General features: G+C 42.6%; 2 protein-coding genes across 2 annotated transcripts in view; one reads left to right on the forward strand and one right to left on the reverse strand.

Moving 5' to 3' along the window:
• Nucleotides 1-9414, forward strand: nr2f6b (nuclear receptor subfamily 2, group F, member 6b). The gene is made up of 5 exons (XM_054789377.1): nucleotides 1-1651; nucleotides 3906-4000; nucleotides 6391-6725; nucleotides 6804-7050; nucleotides 8151-9414. Exons 1-5 carry the CDS (start codon nucleotides 1383-1385, stop codon nucleotides 8423-8425), a joined length of 1221 nt encoding a protein of 406 aa, XP_054645352.1. The 5' UTR covers nucleotides 1-1382; the 3' UTR covers nucleotides 8426-9414.
• Nucleotides 8834-19318, reverse strand: part of si:ch73-61d6.3 (occludin) — a 21585-nt gene continuing 11100 nt past the window's right edge. The window contains exons 6-9 of the mRNA XM_054789376.1: nucleotides 18182-18400; nucleotides 17508-17679; nucleotides 17243-17284; nucleotides 8834-12954 (exon numbers count right to left, since the gene is read on the reverse strand). Coding sequence (XP_054645351.1) covers nucleotides 12853-12954; nucleotides 17243-17284; nucleotides 17508-17679; nucleotides 18182-18400 — 535 coding nt within the window. The 3' untranslated portion in view covers nucleotides 8834-12852. The remainder of the gene's footprint in view (nucleotides 12955-17242; nucleotides 17285-17507; nucleotides 17680-18181; nucleotides 18401-19318) is intronic.

Below are 19318 nucleotides of genomic sequence, written 5' to 3' on the forward strand. Positions count from 1 at the left end.
CACGCACACACACACGCACACACACGCACACACACGCTTACTCTCCCTAAAGGGGGAGACCGAGCTGACTGATCGAGATCGAGAGGAGACTGGCTGCTCCTCACTGCCTTCCACTGGAGTCCTGTGACCGGCTTTTTCCTGCTTCTTTGACTAATTTATTCCGCTTGGAGCTGACGCAGGACAGGGAGAAGGGGGGGAAACGGACGGGAGTCATGCAATAGTACACCCTGACTCCCTGACAGGGAATGTGGAAAGGTTGTGGCCTCTGCTTGTCACTGCTGGATGGACAGTGACCAAACAAGACAGGGAAGGAAAAGTTTGTGGAAACTTCCCAGAGGAGGTCGAGTTTATTCTGTTTTTTTTTTGTCTTTTTGGTGACATTGGAGCCGAGCATTGTTGGAGGCGCTCAAAGAAAAGTCAACTCCTGACAAGAGGACTAATGAATTTAGTTGCCGCAGAAACCACCAAGGCATTTTTCCCGGGGAAAGAGGGGTGTGTTGTCTTTCTCTGCCCTCTCTGGTTTTATTAAAACGCTGGGAGCGAGTGTCAGCATTCCCTGGATTTCAGGCCACAGATCATTTGTTTTTACAGAAAGCGCATGGCCAAAGGCCAGAAGAAGGTTTTTTGGTCACCCCCCTTCCTTGTGGGGACATATTTCCCTTTTTTCCCTAAATCAACGTTTACATTTTTGCACTTTTCACCGCTGTCACCTCTGCCCCAACAAGTCAAGAGTGAGTCTGGACTAGAGCTGGCCCAGATCAGCAGATAACACCTCTACACTGCACAGGAACTGGTTGGACTAGTTTGGAAGTTGGAGCAGAGGGCAGGGTGGTTTAACCCTGCCTGAAGGAGAACTTTATTTTCCTCCCACTTGTCCTTCTGGGAGAAAACAGTCACGCACACAGAGAGAGTCATAGTGACTGTTTACGCTGAGGGAGACTTTTTAATGCTTCGTCTTTTCAAGGAGGGAGAATCTGGGAGCGAAAGTAAGAGGGAGGGAGAGTCCAGAGTGTAATTTATTGTTTCCTGGGTAAGAGCAGGCTGCACCCTTTTTTTTTTCCTTCTCCTGCCTGAACTCTGAACCGCTCAATGTGTGTGTAAAGTTTTCTCAGGAGCCATTGATTGGAGGTCAGGGCGGCAAACACAAGGGTGAAAGGCAAGAACAGAGGGAGCAGGCAGATTAAAGGAGACCAGAGTGCACCGAAGCAGACGTCGAGGAGGGAAAGGTCAACGCGGAGACAACTTTTCACCCTTTCAGCAACAAATCTCACACGGGAGCCAGCGCATTGTGCTTTTTGCTCACTTTTCAGACGTTGAGCGTAGTTTAAAGCCGGGGCGGGTCAGTGTATGATCCACTTACGGGCCGGCCTGACTTCGAGAATATGGCCATGGTGAGCGGGGGATGGGGCAACCCCAACGGGGACACGACTGGACTGGGGGAGAAGGTTTACCTGCGCAGGGAGGAAGAGGAGGGCTCGCCCCATGCCGGAAGCAGCGACGTGGATGTTGCGGATGAGGACAAGGCCTGCGTAGTGGATTGTGTGGTGTGTGGGGACAAGTCCAGCGGGAAGCACTACGGCGTGTTCACATGTGAGGGCTGCAAGAGCTTCTTCAAAAGGAGCATCAGACGCAACCTCAACTACTCCTGCAGGTAACCAGTCTTATTTCGTTCGGTCTTATGAGGAGCTTCTTTACTTTGGGGAGTTCCATGGGGAATTCAGACCGGCAAACACGTACGCATTTTTTCATGCTTGCATTTTGACCCTTGAATGCACTTGGACACATTTTGTTGCACTTTCAGTTCCTAGTTCAGTCTCCGAAGCCGGGATTATGCTGCTCTGCTGAGGTGTCAGCGTACGCTACGCGCGCTCTCTCCTCCCCCTGCAAACTCTTCTGCTAGCACGACGTGCACCTTCAAAGTACATTTTAATAATTTAGTGCATTTCCTTAGTGGTTCCTGACACACTCACGAGTCAGCATTCACAGCCTCGCAAAGACGCAGGTTTTTGGTCAGAAGTATATTTTTTATTTACATTTTTCTCTCTAAAAGGTAGGCAGTTTATTCCCGCAGAACACGCATCTCGTTCATCATGAGTCAGTAAAATTTCATGAATACACGATAATACGAGCCATTTGTACATGCTTATATCTTTATCCTTGAACGCACCATGTGTGCTGTGACTCCTATTTCATTTGTTCATCGATCATCTTACATTATCTTTCATCGATGGTGAATAGATAGAAAATAGATAGACAGACAGACAGACAGACAAACAGATAGACAGACAGATAGATAGATGGATAGACAGATAGATAGATAGATAGATAGATAGACAGACAGACAGATGGATAGACAGATAGATAGATAGATAGACAGACAGACAGATACACAGATAGACAGACAGACAGATAGATGGATAGACAGATAGATAGATAGATAGATAGATAGATAGATAGACAGACAGACAGACAGACAGACAGATAGATGGATAGACAGATATACAGATAGATAGAGCTCACAATGAACTTCCTCTTTGATTCAAATGAAGAGAGAAGGGGAGGGCCAACCTTGAAGGGGAGTGTTATTGGAGCTGGAACCAATCGATATGTTACTACAGTACTGTCACTTTTATTGCAAATGTTGATCCGAAATCAGAAGAGAACTCTGAAATCAAGCCAGCATGGGGTTTGGAGGAGGCAGCGAGCGATGTGTCAAAAATAAACTTCTTTGGCATTTTTTCGCCCCTCACCGGTGGTCCCGGGACCGTAACCGTCGCAAAAAGCGGAGATCCGCTGAATGCGACTCGCTCAGAGGCCGTGCTGAACACCTTTGCAAAGCACCTTCTCCCCCGATTTTGGATCAACATTTGTAATAAAAGTGACAGTACTCCAACAGACTCCTCCAGTTCCGTTCCCACGGTGAACGCTGCGGGACTTCGTTCGTCCCACACGCCATCCAGCTCTACAATACCTCACCTTGTCTGTAAAAGATCACTCGCAACATTACTGCGCTGTACTGTCTGCCCTCCTTTGTAGAAAGTGTACATTTACTTGTGTTTACTTATATTTTTACACACTATTTGTAAATATGCTAATGTTGTTTATCCTATATTCTTTTTTTAATCTTATTATATTTATATTTGTATTTATTTAATAGTGTTTGTCTGTTTCTTCTACAATTGAGCTCCTGTAACCAAGCAATTTCCCCTGCGGATCAATAAAGTCTGTCTACGTCTAAGTAGTGTAGTAACATATGGATTAGTTCCGGCTCCACTAACACTCCCCTTCAAGGTTGGCGGGTCTGGGAATATAATAATAAAGGAGGTAACTGCTTGGCAAGAAATTTAAAGGTAATTTGTCCCTTTCTCGCCATTTACTGACGTGTTGCACAAGTCTCACAAACAGCCCAGGGAAGGGAAAAAAAAAACATGTTCACCCTGAAGGTCAGTCATATGCTGCTGGATTGCCCCAGAAGGTCACCACTGCCATTATTCTCCAGCACAAGAGCACAAACGCTGCAACTCAATTCTTTGCTCTTGGCCCAGGGAGCCCTCAGCTACAGAATGTGCTTATTTCTTTCCCTCATAATAATTCTCTAACCCTGAAAGGAATGTGTCTTTTTAATCAGCGTGTCACATCCAGGGCTGAAAGGCGCTCGCTGTGAAATGTTGCCAGACCTCGTCTTGATGTAAAAGGCGACACAAGGGCGTGTAGAGCTGATGATTTACAAAGGTCACAGCCTTGAGAGCTATTCAGCCTCGCCGGCTCACACTTTTCACTCATCACAGAGGTCCTCGGGAGCCCGGGGGCGGGAGGAGTAAACATGTGAATGCAAAGTACATATTGGAAACGCATTTATACGTTTGAGAGATTCTGCCTCGTTACACTCATGATTCTAATTGCAGGTCAAACCGAGAATGCCAAATCGACCAGCACCATCGCAACCAGTGCCAGTACTGTCGACTCAAGAAGTGTTTCCGCGTTGGTATGCGCAAGGAAGGTAACGTCACGTTGAGCAGGGTTCCATATAAGCTGTCACTTGAGGTTAGCAGGTCATCCTATAGATAGCTAGAAAGAGCTGTAACTGTGATTCCCAACCACTGTGCAGCCAGAGAGCATCAAATGTGCAGCAGGAAATGATCCAAAGTCACTTAATTGGTGAAAAAATGACTATTTATTTACTACAACTACTGTATTTTTATTCATCTATCTATGGCAGCCATGTATAGTGACAGGAAGAACAATTAAATGTAAAGAAAAGGTACATCGTTACTGGGAATTCATGGGAAACACTGATGGAAAATATTGTAGATTTGTAGATTTATGGATTTAAGAAAGATTGGGACGTGCATATTGGCCAACATTTCATGTAAATATGCAAGACTATAGCCAGTGGCTAATTTCCAGAGGAGGGACGAAGTCAGTGTTTTGCAAATCTCAAGTCTTAAATCTCAAGTCTCGAGTCTGAAGTAAAGACATGCAAGTCCGAGTCAAGTCCAGACAAGTCAGGTCCCACGTCATGGGCTTTAAATGTCCGAGTCCATTTTAAAAATGTAGCACTTTATTACATTTGACAAATGCAGTGGATGCATTTTGATTTGTTTTATTTTTTAAATAAGACCAGTGTGACGAGACTTAAAAGTGTGCTGACGTAGCAACGGGGATTTAGTCAGTGCACAGAAATGTCATCCACACCCCTGTTGTTTGTTCTTAAACCTGATTGGACGTGAATAGATGCATTCAATGAGGCTGATTCTGTGGGAAACTGTGTTAGCTAGCTGGAAATGACATAATGACGATCGCACTAGCTGAATACTTTGATTGGGGACACATTTTACTCAACACACTCACTTAAATCCCCAGTATTCTCAAGTCGTCAAGTCCCAAGTCACTCATGTCACAGTCCAAGTCGAGCTGCAAGTCTTTGATGATATCGTCAACTCGAGTCCACCAAAGTCATCAAAATTGTGGCTGGAGTCCACACCTGTGCTATTTTCCATCTTCGGTCCACGAGGGCAGGTTGATGTTAAGTATGCCTGCAATAACATCTGACATAAAAGACGAGAAGAAAGAATTTAAAAAAGTCAAACAGGAACCACACGAATAGTCATTAAACCGTGTGCACTTGACAAAGCCATGAGTTTGGGGAGACATCAAAAAATGGATGGATGGAGAAATCATATTTTAGCAAAAGACTCTAAAATGTCATCACTATGGATCAGTGCTCACATGACTCCAACTGGTCATGTGGTCCTGTAAATAGGTAACTTAACTATAAACTTTGACCTTTAACCATGAGGCGTTTACACATCAGTGTTGTGCTTTTCTTCAGAAGAAAAGGTTACACTATCCTGTCCGATTCCCCAAAATAGCAGTAGCAGTAGCAGAGTATGATTCCCTTCCCTTTACCAGCTAATTGTGAGGGGCAAGCGGTGACCTTTCTTGGCGACCCAAGCACAATATTTATACTGTCAACTAAGGGCATGTTTTCACCATGGCGCTCAACTCCTAGCAGCTGTTGATCTTCAGGGATGAGGGGGGAGGGAAGCTGAAGGCAATGAGTCCATTTAAATAACAAGAAAAAAAAGTTGTAGCGCTCAATCTCAAAACATATTAACATAAACAGACGCTATTATTTGTATTGAACAATTCCTGCGTTTAACTTTAAAATGACTGTTCCCCCGCCCGCCTCGCTCATTGTCACGTCATAACTTATTTTAGCAACTTTACTGCCAATCATGTTAAAGTGTGCTGACGTGTGTGACTGCAGTGTGGTTCCAGTACGCACACTAAGGAGAGAGGTTATATGAGGCCTGGTTATTATTGACTGACTGTGGCCGTGACGCACCATGTGCTGTTTCCACATTACCTGGAAATGCAGAGGTGAACTTTGGCCTCGTGAAGGAAGAAGTGATAATTTGCCAAGGCAGTGTGAACGGAAAGGTACAATATGTAGAAATTATATGTACAGTGTTCCCTCGTATATCGTGGGGGGGACTTATAGCCCGCAATAAGTGAAATCCGTGAAGTGTCCAACTACATTTTACAATTATTACAATTATTACATACGTTTTAAGGCTGTAAAACCCCCCACCCTACACTTTATACACTTTTCTCAGACAGGCATTAACATTTTATCACATTTCTGTCAAAGTTAAAATTTCGTTTGATCGTTGGAGGTCATGTGCATCTGGAAGAAAGGGCCATGATAGCCATTTCCTTTGCCAGAGAGGTGCCAGATACAAAAAATAATTTAAAAGTATAGGATCCCCTGTTGGATACACTGTGGTTATTTAATCATTTATTGTTGTATTATTATTGTTGTAGTAAACTTACCTCCAAAATGTTTTCTGCTACTGACACACACCACTCTCTCCTCTGTCGCTGCAGCTGTCCAGCGGGGGCGCATCCCTCCTTCCCACTCAGGTATCAGTCCCAACTCCCGGGCAGGTGGAGTGGGAGGCATGTTGCCGGGTCACCTGGGGGCGGACTACTTCAACGGGCAGCCGGTGTCAGAGCTCATCTCTCAGCTGCTTCGGGCCGAGCCGTACCCCAACAGCCGTTACGGGACCCCCTACAGCCAGGCGCAGATGGGGGCTACTGCCAGCGGAGCCCCCGTCATGGGCATCGACAGCATCTGTGAGCTCGCTGCTCGCCTCCTCTTCAGCACCATCGAGTGGGCCAGAAACATCCCGTACTTTCCGGAGCTGCCTGTTTCTGAGCAGGTCAGTAATGTGATGACCTGCAATAATTTAAGAGAATAAAGGTGGGGAATGATTATACCGTGCTTGATCTCCCTGTAGGTGGCGCTGCTCAGGCTGAGCTGGAGCGAACTTTTCATTCTAAATGCGGCCCAGTCTGCTTTGCCTCTCCACATGGCCCCCCTGCTGGCAGCGGCCGGCTTCCACTCGTCCCCCATGTCCGCAGAGAGGGTGGTGTCCTTCATGGACCAGGTCAGGGTGTTCCAGGACCAAGTGGACAAACTCAATCGGCTGCAAGTGGACACCGCCGAGTACAGCTGCCTCAAAGCCATCGCTCTCTTTTCACCAGGTCAGTGCGCTGGTTACCTGAGTGATGACTCCTGTAAAGTCACCTCACATGTCCTCAGAGAGATCCAACACCAGCAACGGTCACATGTCAGGTTTCAGATCGCCATGACCTCTGACCTGATTTGTCAGAGCAGCTCTATCATGAACATAAGTTCATATAACAGAATAATAAATAATACTGTATTAGAGATGCGTCTCAATAAATGTTCTCTGGTGTGGGTTTTCTCGGGGTACTCCATCATCTTCCCGCATCCCAAAACATGTAAAGTACCTCACAGAAGTGAGTACAGCCCTCACATTTCATCTTTTCACGGGCAACACTAAAGAAATGACACTCGGATACACTGGCCAATGTGTCGGGCATCCTCAGACGAAAGGTGGAGGAGCGCAAGGGCTCTAATATCCACATTTACTCCCCTGTACTCACTTTTGCTGCCAGTGGTTAAGACATGAATGGATGTGTGTTGACTTAATTGGAGGAGACAGTCAGTTTAATAATAATAATAACGTACCCAAGGTACCCAAAGCACTTCACAAGGAAGTGAACCCATTATTCATTCACTCCTCAGTCACACACTGGTGGTAGTAATGTACATTTGTGACCGACGGAAACGTGGCTGCCAATTCGCGCCTACGGCCTCTCGGACCACCACCAACCATTCATTCACATTCATGCACCAGTGTGAGCAGCACTGGAGGCAAGGTGGGTGAAGTGTCTTGCCCGGGGGACACGAGGACAAAGGACACAAGGACAATGACTGGGTGGAGGGAGCGAGGATCGAACCGACGACCTGCTCTACCTCCTGAGCAACTGCCGCCCAATTTACACTGTTATACAAGCTGTACACTGACTACTTTACATTGCATCAAAGTGTTGTTTCTTTCGGATTGTCTCATGAAAAATTGATATCAAATATATTTGAAATACATTAATATACATACACACAGTATATATATATATACACACATACTGTATATACATCTACACATATACAGTATATACACACTTCTACTGTGTAGGCTATGTTCCATGTCCACTAAAAGTATAGATAAAAGAAGATTGATGGAAGTATACCTAATGAAGCCATGTCATCCTCTCAGATGCATGTGGTCTGACGGATCCAGCCCACGTCGAGTCCCTGCAGGAGAAGGCCCAGGTCGCCCTGACCGAGTACGAGAGGTTGCAGTACCCCAACCAGCCTCAGCGTTTCGGCCGCTTGCTACTGCGCCTCCCGGCTCTACGGGCCGTGCCGGCCAACCTCATCTCGCAGCTCTTCTTCATGCGTCTGGTGGGAAAGACGCCTATCGAGACGCTGATCCGAGACATGCAGCTGTCAGGGAGCTCCATCAATTGGCCCTATGCCCCGGGACAGTGAATCCTGCAGGCCAGAGTGGGATACAGAGCAGCAAAAAAATTAAATAAAATCACTGAAACTGGAGTTTTAGGGGTTTAAGGTAAAGAGATCAAAGTATTTGCAGCACTTGCGCGTTTATGCTCTGGTCTCCATCTGATCTCTTTGTTTCATTCTAGGCAAAAACAAGGCCTAAATCAAAAGGCCCTATGCACATACTACCTCCTCCCATTACAACCCTTAATGTGACTGAGTTTGCTCCAAGCCTCTGCGTGTGTGTGTGTGTGTGTGTGTGTGTTTTCTCTGCTTTAAGTCCAAATGAAGCCATAGCAACACCACTTCCATGCACACGACCCCGTGTGGGTCGGCCCGTGATGTGCTGACTGTATGGAAGTTGTTTTATTTGTTACCAAATGTATTCCATCACACAAGTAATGTCAATTTGTTGTGTATTATGTACAGTATATGTGCTACACAAATATTTATGCTCAAAGACACCCTGTGAAGAAGTTACAATTTCAGGATTTGCTGCCCTCCAGTGGCACAAACACAAACTACATTTTCACACAGTGACTTTACCACAGAGATGTTGACAGCGAGCAAGCAGACAGCACACCTTGACTCTTCACAGATCCCTGTCTGACATTATTACCTCATGTTTTATATTGTAAAAGGCAAAGAATGTAGAGTTTTGCGCTAAAGATACATTTAAAGAGATCAAGGTCGATCATCACAAGAATGTATCAGGAATAATCACCCAAAGACAGACCTCTCTGGTGATTGATTTTTTTTTTTTGTATTTGAAGTGTACATCCTCTATGAAAGGTACGATCCTTGTTATGTTTCTTTTTTTTTGGTTGTTTAAGGGTAGTTCAGTTAGCTTTTTGGACAATATTGTTATGCGTTGTGTGAAAACATGGCCTTACGGATGGTCGAGAATGATGGTGTTGGCACTTGTCGGGAGTAAATTGGTCATGAAATGTTAATGCTACAAACTACAACTTCATCTGATGCATGTTTGTCCTGCCATTTTTGTCCCCATGTCAACACTTCTTCACAATATCTTCTTTTAAGAGTCAGAATACAAAGTTGCCACAAAAAAAAAAAATTATAGAGCACTTTTTCAGGAAAGGGCTCGGAATGGAAAAATGGCGGTATATTAGGACAAAAATGAATTATGATGCGGCATGAGGCAGCTTTTTCAAAATAGTGGCATCAAAGGTAATTTGGAAAACAGGCTTGGAAACTATTGTGCCGAAATTTTGGGTATTTCTTGCACGGTAATATAACAACTAGTACAAACAAATAGGAATGTCTGACAGCCATTAGTTAGAAAACGTGTGCATCTTTTGTCAAAGATGAGCACATAGCTAAAAAAAAAACAGCCATGTGCATGTGCTATGATCAAAAATAACACTGGCAGATCATCCATCCATTTTCTATGCCGCTTCTCCTCACTCATTAGTGTTTCGGGGGCATGCTGGAGCCTATCTCAGCTGACTTTCTTGCTCCGTATTGAATTGAATGAATTCTGATGACACAAATTTGTGTACAGCATGGTGCTAAATTCTGTAAATTCATGTCCAGAGATTTTCCAATAGAGAGGTGCAACAAAAAAATCAGGAATGGTCAGGAATGATAAAAGCTGTAGTCCTGAGAACTCATTTCTTAATGTCAGGTAAGTCACTCAACTCCTCCAAGCTCTTCCACAGCTGGAAGGCCATGGCTACCTCCTGCTCTTCTACTCCACCTTCTGGATGGTCAGCAGCCTTTTCGGCCTCCTGGGCGTCATCCAGCTCACAAATTAAGACAGATGGCCACCTGCTTCCATGGATCCACTCCCTGCCCAGATGTTAGGCCAGCAGCTGCTTCTCGGACATGTCTTGGCTATTTGAAATGACTACTGCTTTTTTCATTTTTATTTTTTTTTCACTTTTTTCATCTTCTGAGGGGCTGCGCTTTGTCCTTTTTCTTGGCTTTTTTTCTGTTTTCCACACAATCACCTTCTCAGATGGTAGCTGACCACACAGCCAATGCTACGGGTCAAAACAACCACCCCCAATCTATTTTGCTGACTGCAAGATTTTCTTTAAAAAAAAAAATCATTTTTATCTTCATAGATTTTGTGAAAGAATAATGCAATTGTCAATCTATGTTCCTACCCTCACCACACCTATGGTCATGGCGTTTGGGTAGTGACCGAAAGGACAAGATTGTGGGTATAAGCAGCCGAAATGAGTTTTCTCTGTAGGGTGGCTGGGCTCTCCCTTGTCATCAGGGTGAAACTCGGAGTACAACCGCTGCTCCTCTGCACTGAGACGACCCACGAGGTGGCTCGGGCATCTGGTCAGGGTGCCTCCTGGACGCCTGCCTGGGGAGGCGTTCAGGACACGTCCGACAAGTAGGAGGCCTCGGGGAAGACCCAGGATATGTTAGAGAGACTCTCTCAACTGGCCTGGGAATGCCTTGGGATCCGCCGGGAGGAGCTGGACAAAGAAGCCGGGCAGAGGGAAGTCTGGGTGTTGCTGCCCCGGCGACCCGACCTCGGATAAGCGGTAGAAGATGCATGGATCTTGCAATTGTGTGTGAAATAAACATATATATATATATATATATATATATATATATATATATATATATATATATATATATATATAAACTTTTAAAAAATCTGTTTATTGCAGCATTTTTTTGTTAAAACGTTAAATTGTCATGGGGGAAGCTAATAATTGTGTCAATTGTATGTACTGAAGGCGTAAATGCCTATTGCGTACTCACCACCGGGGGGCAGTACCAGTCCAGACTGACTTCATTGACCTCTTCCGGCACCCACACGTTGACATACACTGCATTGACTTTCTTTTTTTTTTTTTTTTTTTTAAAGAATTAGAAATTATTTTATTAATTCAATACTTTTTTTTTAGACATCAGAGCTGGTGGCAGTTACAAAGTTTAGCTTTAAAAACAAACATTCATACAAAAATAAATGGCTCACAAATTTGTCCGATGTTCTTCAAAAACATTCGCAAAGTATTAACAACAGACAGTGGCGGTTCTAGCCGTTACCCGCAGCTGTTTGGTGATTCATAGTTATTTGTGCTCAGCTCTGATTTGTGCACCAGGTGAGGATACGTGTGGCGGGCGGTCGCTCTACAGGTGGCATATTTGTGGCCCCCCGTATTGCGTTTGTCAGATGGGAGCCATCTATTTATCCACTTCATGTGAGCAGCTGGATACTGGTGACCCCCATGCTGCTCACATGAAGTGGATAAAACCAAACTATGCAGTAAGGGGTGTGAATTCACCGCTGGGCCGTGCGCAGCCAAGTGTTTGTGTCTTGTCACAGGGGTCAGGGGTTGGACACAATGACTTGTCTAATAAAACAAACAAGCTTGATCTGGCAACAGATGATATGGAATAGATGAACGGAGGCGCCAATTGGGCCAAAGGGTGGTCTCGCACAGGGCGCCGTTGAAGCTACAACCGCCACTGATCACAGATCACTAGTGTGTCAATCAATTTCAAAATATACATTCGATTGTAACATCTCACATGAAGTAAATGCAAACATTACCAAAAATGGAATCATTTTCATTGGTCAAGAAGGAACCTGATTAAATATTTGCATAGGTATCAAAAACTTTGAGACGTTTTTTTCCCAGTTTTACATGTCATACTGCTCTTTTTTCTAATTTGCATAGGCATTAGTAAATTTCACCTACCGTACTTGAAAACAAGACACTGAGTCCAAAGCAAGATGTCATTACAGATGAATAACCTAATAGATACAGTACTTACAGTAAAGTTGTTCCTTTGATTCCTGCAGTGCATAAAAACAAAAATCATTACTGAAATATTCATGGCGAATAATCAGGAGCTGTTGAGAATATTTACAATACACATTTTTAGAAAAAGTCCCCTTTTTAGTCATGCTGAGTATGGTATTCAGCATCAAGTTTAATAAGAAAATAATGTACAAAGTTGTGGCTGGCAGCTAGTTAGATGCACGGAGCAAAAAAGTTCATTTGTGAAAAACTGAAGGTTAAAATGAACCTCACAGCCACCCATGTACATGCTACACAATATTGTTCTTATCTGCTGATATAAGGGCCAATTGGAAAGTTTAGAGCGCAAACTGAACCTCTGTGCAGTTGTTCTAAGTGACTTTGAAATACCTGCACACTGCCATCAGTAAACTGTTAGCAGTGCTTCTGTATTGGAGGCTCTACATCATCTGTCAACTTGTGTTTGCCGCCGGACATGACGCATTAGAGGAGAAAATAAGATTCTAGAACATTATTACATCCAGTATGTTCCCTGTGTCCATCTGCGTCCAGTGAAAATTGGCACTGTCCCAGTAATCCAGTAACTGAGGTCCAAACATAAGAGAGACTGAGTGAAGCTGTTTGGAGTGTCGTGTTTGCAGTGTGGTGTGTCAAGATGACGTAGATCTACGAGTGGCTCTTGTCGTAGTCCTTCACCATGCGTTTGATGTGGAACAGTTTGTGTCTCAGCCTGCGACACTCTTTCTTCTTAGATTGGTACTCTGATGTCTGAAAAGCACACAGGAGGCATGTAAAAAAACAAGAAGGAATCACAGTTTTGATCCACCCAGGGCTGGATGGATGCTAAACACCAACTTGTCTGTCCTGTACTATGCATATCAGCTTGGGGTATGGTGCCCCATGATCAGCAACCAGAATTGAACTTTAAAAAATGGTCTAATACAGGGGTGGGCACACCGTGTCAAAAGATCTCGTGTCACAAGATCTTGCGGACACAGATTTCTCGTTCAGAAAAAAAAATGTCTCATGGGCACTAGGATGATGGTAAATGAATGAATCACAAAATAAATGAAAATGAACTCCATCATTTTGCTAGCCTCAATATTTTGCCATGTGCATGCATGTCAGGTTTTCTCGTCCCCGCCTCCAAACAGACAGGAAGAGAGTTTACCGTGCATTGCACCTTGGCGCGTTGAACGGAGTGAGCCCTTTTGTCAGTCATACAGTCTCTTTGACTGGGTGGAGGCGGGGCCGGTAGCATTCACACAGAGTGCAGCGGAGTAGAAATTAAATTAGTAGTAGCATATTGTCATATTTTTTTATATTTCTTCATTGTACTTTTCTTAAAGGTAATGTTAGTCTCATTCTCGTAGACCCAATCTCGTGTATCGTCCCGTCTCGTGAAGTGAGTGTCTCGTGACCCCCCCAAATGTATATAACTTAACACCTATAATGGTCATACCTGGAATTACAGTATTTGTCTTATTTTAGCTGTAAAAGTGTTATACAATCTGCTGTATGTCTTTGGGTCCCTTTTTTAAGGAGCACTTTAAAGGAAAACTGCACTTGTTTTTTTTTTTTTTTATTTTGCCCATCATCCACAGTCCTGATGTGAAACATGACCACATGTCTCTTTTCTGCATGTTTGAAAGAGAGAAAAACAGCAAAAATGTGGGAGCAAGGCACAAAATTAGGGATGTCCGATATTGGCTTTTTTGTCAATAACCAATATGCTGATATTTTCCAACTCTCAATTTCCGATACCGATATCCGCTGATATCAATACCGTTATGTGTAACCTCACATACTGTATCTGCGGTCTTTTAAATGAACACATATTTGTTGTGAAGCTAATGAATACAGCAGCAGCAATTAGCTTCACAACGAGGCTGTAAACAACACTGTACAACTTTGTAAAACATGAGAAATACTTGTGATTAGACCTAGGCTCTGACATTTGTTTTAAAAGTCAGCAGAGTAGCCATTTATGTTTCTTTGATCATCAAAAACTCCAGGGAAAAAAATCAAGTGTCATAATTTTCATGTAGGCCTAGCACTCTTAAGTGCAGCAGCATTGACAGAGCCAGAGGTTTTTCTATTGGGGTGGCCAAGGCGAGACCATTACTCACATAGGGGTGGCAATAAGTTGATACCTGAAATGTCTACATGGCCAGTAGGGTGGCCGTAGAGTGACCAGGGGTGGCCAGTAGCACCGCCACTGTGCAGCAGCACGCTCTATTTGTTTCCACACCACACTACAAATTGCATGTACGCAGTAATTACGGGCCAAAATTAACATATTTGGCACCATCACATTGTAATGCAATTTCATCTGCAGATAGATATTAAAGTGAATTTATGTCCTACATACCATTTCGTCTTGTTCTGAAGCTTCGATCCGTGACTTTGAAAGGCTTAAAGTTGGACTTAACTTTCAAAGCCATCGTATGAGTTGATGTGGTCCAACACTCATCATCATATTATCACATGAAAAAGCACGGACGTCCCCAAGGACTCTCCTAATCGAGCGCGCACACGCAGTGTCAGATTTTACCGTCGCTTACTTGTGGGAATTGTAACTTTCCTAACTAGTGAGTATAGGCGGCATAGAAAATAGATGGATGGAAGGCGCGAGCTAGCTTGCTACTTACTAGCCATTCACATTTGTTTACATGCTTGAGAGGCGGTTTGATGAGGTCATCATATGCGTGCCGGCCAATATGGGAGCCCACAGGCCTATATACAGCATTTTATCTATTATCAGCTTCATTATAGGGGAAAATCACGATACCAACCGATATTTTTTTATGCCAATATTGGGCCGATAATCCAACATCTCTACAAGTAATGGGACACACCTATTTCGACTGACGTCACTTCCTGTTGTACGGAAAGGACGCTCACGGAAAAGCTCCGTCCACTTTAAATATATACAGCAAAAGGTGGCGAGAAATATCTCTATATTGAATAAAGCAAAATATGTTCTTGATCAAAAATCACTCCACACTCTGTACTGTTCCTTAGTATTACCATACCTAATGTATTGTGTGGAGATATGGGGAAATAATTACAAAAGCAATCTTCACTCACTCACTGTACTGCAAAAAAGATCTGTGAGGATAATTCATAATGCCAAGTATAGAGAACATACAAACCCTTTATTTTTAAAATCACAGATATTAAAATTCGCAGATTTAGTACACTTTCAAACCGCTAGAATAATGTATAAAGTTAATAACAACTCGTTACCCAAAAACCTAATAAAGTATTTCTCAATCAGAGAGGAGAAATATGATCTTAGAGGAAAATTAAACCTAAAACATTTGTATTCGAGAACTACGGTGAAAACCCACAGCATTTCCGTGTGTGGAATTAAATTATGGAACGGATTGAGTAAAGAACTCAAACAATGTACAGAGATGAGCAAATTCAAAAAACAATACAAGCAGTTGATGTTTGCTAAATACAAGGCAGAAGAGTCCTGATTGTTCTGTCAGGTTTGTTATTTTATTATTTTTTTATTTTTTATTTATTTATTTATTTATTTATTTTTATTTTTTTTATAATTTTCTTTGTTGTGTTTAAAAAAAAAAAAAAGAAAAAGCTTTGTTCTTTTTTATTTATTTATTTAGTATTGTCATCATTATTATTATTATTATTAATGTTCTTTCTTTTTTGGGGGGGAGGGCTATCTCACCGTTATCTATTATGTGTTATCCTGACTACCACTGAAAACATGACATGGAATGCAGGAAGTGAACAACATGTACTGTACAAGATGTAGATTGGAATGGGGGTAGGATTAAATAAGCTTTGCTTCTTCCTACTCCTTTTGGACATGTGGAACTGTCAAAGAATGATTCACGAGATGTATTCCATTGTAACCTTCATGTTCAAATAAACTAAACCAAACCAAACCAAAACAATGTTCTATTTACATAGCTGACTTGTATATAAACCAAGCTACAGTGACATTGTTATTGTAGCAGCTAAGACAAATAAGTACTTTTCTGGTGTGGTGAAATAGTTCAAAACAATGCGATAAAGGTGTCTCTCACAAAGTCTGCCATGATTAGTAGTAGCAAACAGACACTCACTTAACACGCTGCTGTTGTTGACAGAAGTAGCACTAAATGTGAAATCAATGCGCCCAGGAAAGAAGTTCTGGTAATGTTTACAATGATCAAAATAGGGCAAAATACTGTAAGTATTGCATGTTATCATGAATGTACCTGTTACTGCATGGTCACAGCACGTATATAAAACCATAAGACGTTGTTGGAGATTTTTTAGAGGGATTTTATAGTCAAAATAGGTGTGTCCCATGACGTGCATTGTTAGCTCCCTCATGTTAACTGTTTTTCTCTCTTTAGAATACACAGAAAAGGGAAAGACGTGTGCTTATGTTTCACATAAGGACTCTGGATGATGGGCAAAATTAAAAAAAAAAGTGCAGTTTTCATTTAAACATCTGGAGGTGGCTTTGCATTACCGCATTCTAAAAAAGGTTATGACAGACCAACTGAAACAACAGAATTTAATTTTACAGGTTTTTACCGAATAAGACAACCAGAATAAATAAATAAAGGGTGTGGGGTTTACAATATGAACTCTAAAACGTTTAATACCACTTTTCTGTAGAGCTTTGTTGTACAAATCTTGCTTTTCTTACCTTCCCCATCACACACTCCCCTGCTCTGCTTTGTATAATTCTCGTCTTCCTGCAGTTACTTTGATGCAGTCCCGATGATTACCGTAATGGCACTGGAAAGTCTCTAGCTTCACTTAAATTAATACAATAGTTATTTTTCTTTACGGTAATTAAAAAATAGCATTACAAATCCTATTGCCGGGTACAGCTTTGATGTTAAAGGTTTAAAAAAAATATATTTGTAAACGTCCAACGGGCCGGATTAACAGGTTTAAGGGGCTGTAAATGGGCCACAGGCCGTAGTTTGTCCATGTCTGGTCTAATTTTCCAGGCACCAAATTTTATGCTTCCCAGTGTTATAATATGAAGATTTTTCCAAAATGTAAAACGAAAAGTAATACAGACCCGCTTTATGTCTTTCAGATGATTATATTCCTCTGCTACACCCTGAAAAGAAAAGATGGTTTTGTTATAATCATGATGACATCACATACAAGCTCAGCACACTTCACCACATTTGTTGCTTTCACCATTTCAGTATAAAAATCTATCTTTAAATAAGCTTTTTAAAAAAAAAAAATAATAAAAAAGTTGGAAATAACACAGCCCTTTTTTTAAATTCCGCATCTCACCCAAAAAAAAACCCAACTAAGATTTTTGTTTCTCTCACCTGATATTTAGCAGAGGTGTCATCGAGTGTGTCCAACTGCCTGCTGAGCTTGTTCAACTGATCGTTGATGTCGTCCATCTCTGCACACATGCGCTTGTACTCCCTTAGGTCAGCATCAAACTCAGACTTATAGTCGTGACGTTGTTCATCAGATGTGATCTCAGGGTACATGCTAGGAGGGAAAACAAAACGCATCACCAATCGGAGAAAAAAAACCTAAGAATTCCATAAAGGAGGCATTCCCGGTGGTCGCATGGTATATATGCATTTGAAGTCAATGCAAATGAACAATACTAACAGGAAATCTACTGTTGTACCTTTGGCCGAGTTCCCTCATGTATGAATATAATAGGGTTGAACGGCATGCCTCACCAGATTAACTAATCCCCAGGGAAGAATGACAAATGGAGCTTTTCATTGTGTTAGGGTTCATTACCCTAGTCTATTTATCAGTTACTCCCAAATATATTTTTCACACCATATGTTGGCTGCGGTGACATGTAAAACAAATGGTTCATTTTCTAATCCATCAGATTTGACAATTAAAACGGGTCCTAACAGAGTGACAGAATTTGGCTGTAATCCACATGATGCTCTCTTCATCTGCATCTCCACCTTTAATCCCGACAGTGTGTGAGCAGCACACAGCGATGGCGGCTTACTGAATGGCTCACCTCTCCCACTCTTCCATATCAAGCTCGTTGCCCGTCTCGCCTCCTGTGGTGTACTCTGTCTCATACTGAGACTCGTCCATGTCAGGGTTACGCCTGCGTCTCTTGGCCCTGTTGGCAGAAGGTTTACGTCCCCCACCTATCTCCTCTGAAGGACTGGAGCTGGTCCTCCCACCATGGGAAAACACCTCTGATGGTCGGCTGGTTTTTCGCTCAGAGTACCTGTTGTTCAACCACAAAGATATGAGAATGACTTAAGAGTTGTATTGGAGAAATAAAAACTAAATTTAGTCATTAAATACTGTATACAGTAAACCAATACCTTCTGACTAAGAAGATGTAGATTTTTAAGGCAGAATTTTTGCTTGTATAGTGGGCCTCCATTGAATATGTTGACATAGAAGCACCTAATGTTGAGGCAGGGTTTAAAACTCAACTTTATTGTGGGTCGCTAGAGGTCAAGTCTGGCTCACATCAAGTATTCAGTCCAGAATCACATTTCAACACCACCGAAAGCTGTCACAGACCTAAACTATGGTAGGCCATAAGTGGTAAAAAATGTACAGTACACAAATATAAAAATATTATATTGCGGCACTCTTGACTTGCCCAAGAGATGATCATAGCACCTCAGTTTAGGAAATTGCGGTTTATTCTGGCAAGCATTAACCAACATGGATCGCGCAATGAGCTTGTCAATGCATTGGAAACGGCAGGCAGTCATTACTCAACATAACAGTCTAACTAGCGGTTTCCCAATCCGATATCAATATCCAATGTCGGGTTGATATCAGCAAAAACAAAAAAACGAGTAAGATTAAATCGGCCTGCATCTAAAATCCGAAATTGGCACTCAGAAACAAGCAGTTGATTCCAAACTCCGCCTCAGAACGTAGAGACCACATGAACAACAGCGTATGCTAACGTGTTAAGCGTGGCGTGGGAGTGATGTCGGTCATGTGTATTTTTTTGTTAACCCTCGAGTCGAAAAAGACATTGCAGCAGAGTACAACACTTGTCATGTGAAAGTTTCCCGTGGCGGCACAGAACCGGGGAAGTTTAAGAAGACCAAGGGGCGGGGAGCAGTTCTTTAATAACACCAACAGGAAACGGGCTCAATTTTCTCAGTTTGTAAGGGAT

Source organism: Dunckerocampus dactyliophorus, chromosome 10, assembly GCF_027744805.1.
Source record: "Dunckerocampus dactyliophorus isolate RoL2022-P2 chromosome 10, RoL_Ddac_1.1, whole genome shotgun sequence".
NCBI classification, from domain to species: domain Eukaryota; kingdom Metazoa; phylum Chordata; class Actinopteri; order Syngnathiformes; family Syngnathidae; genus Dunckerocampus; species Dunckerocampus dactyliophorus.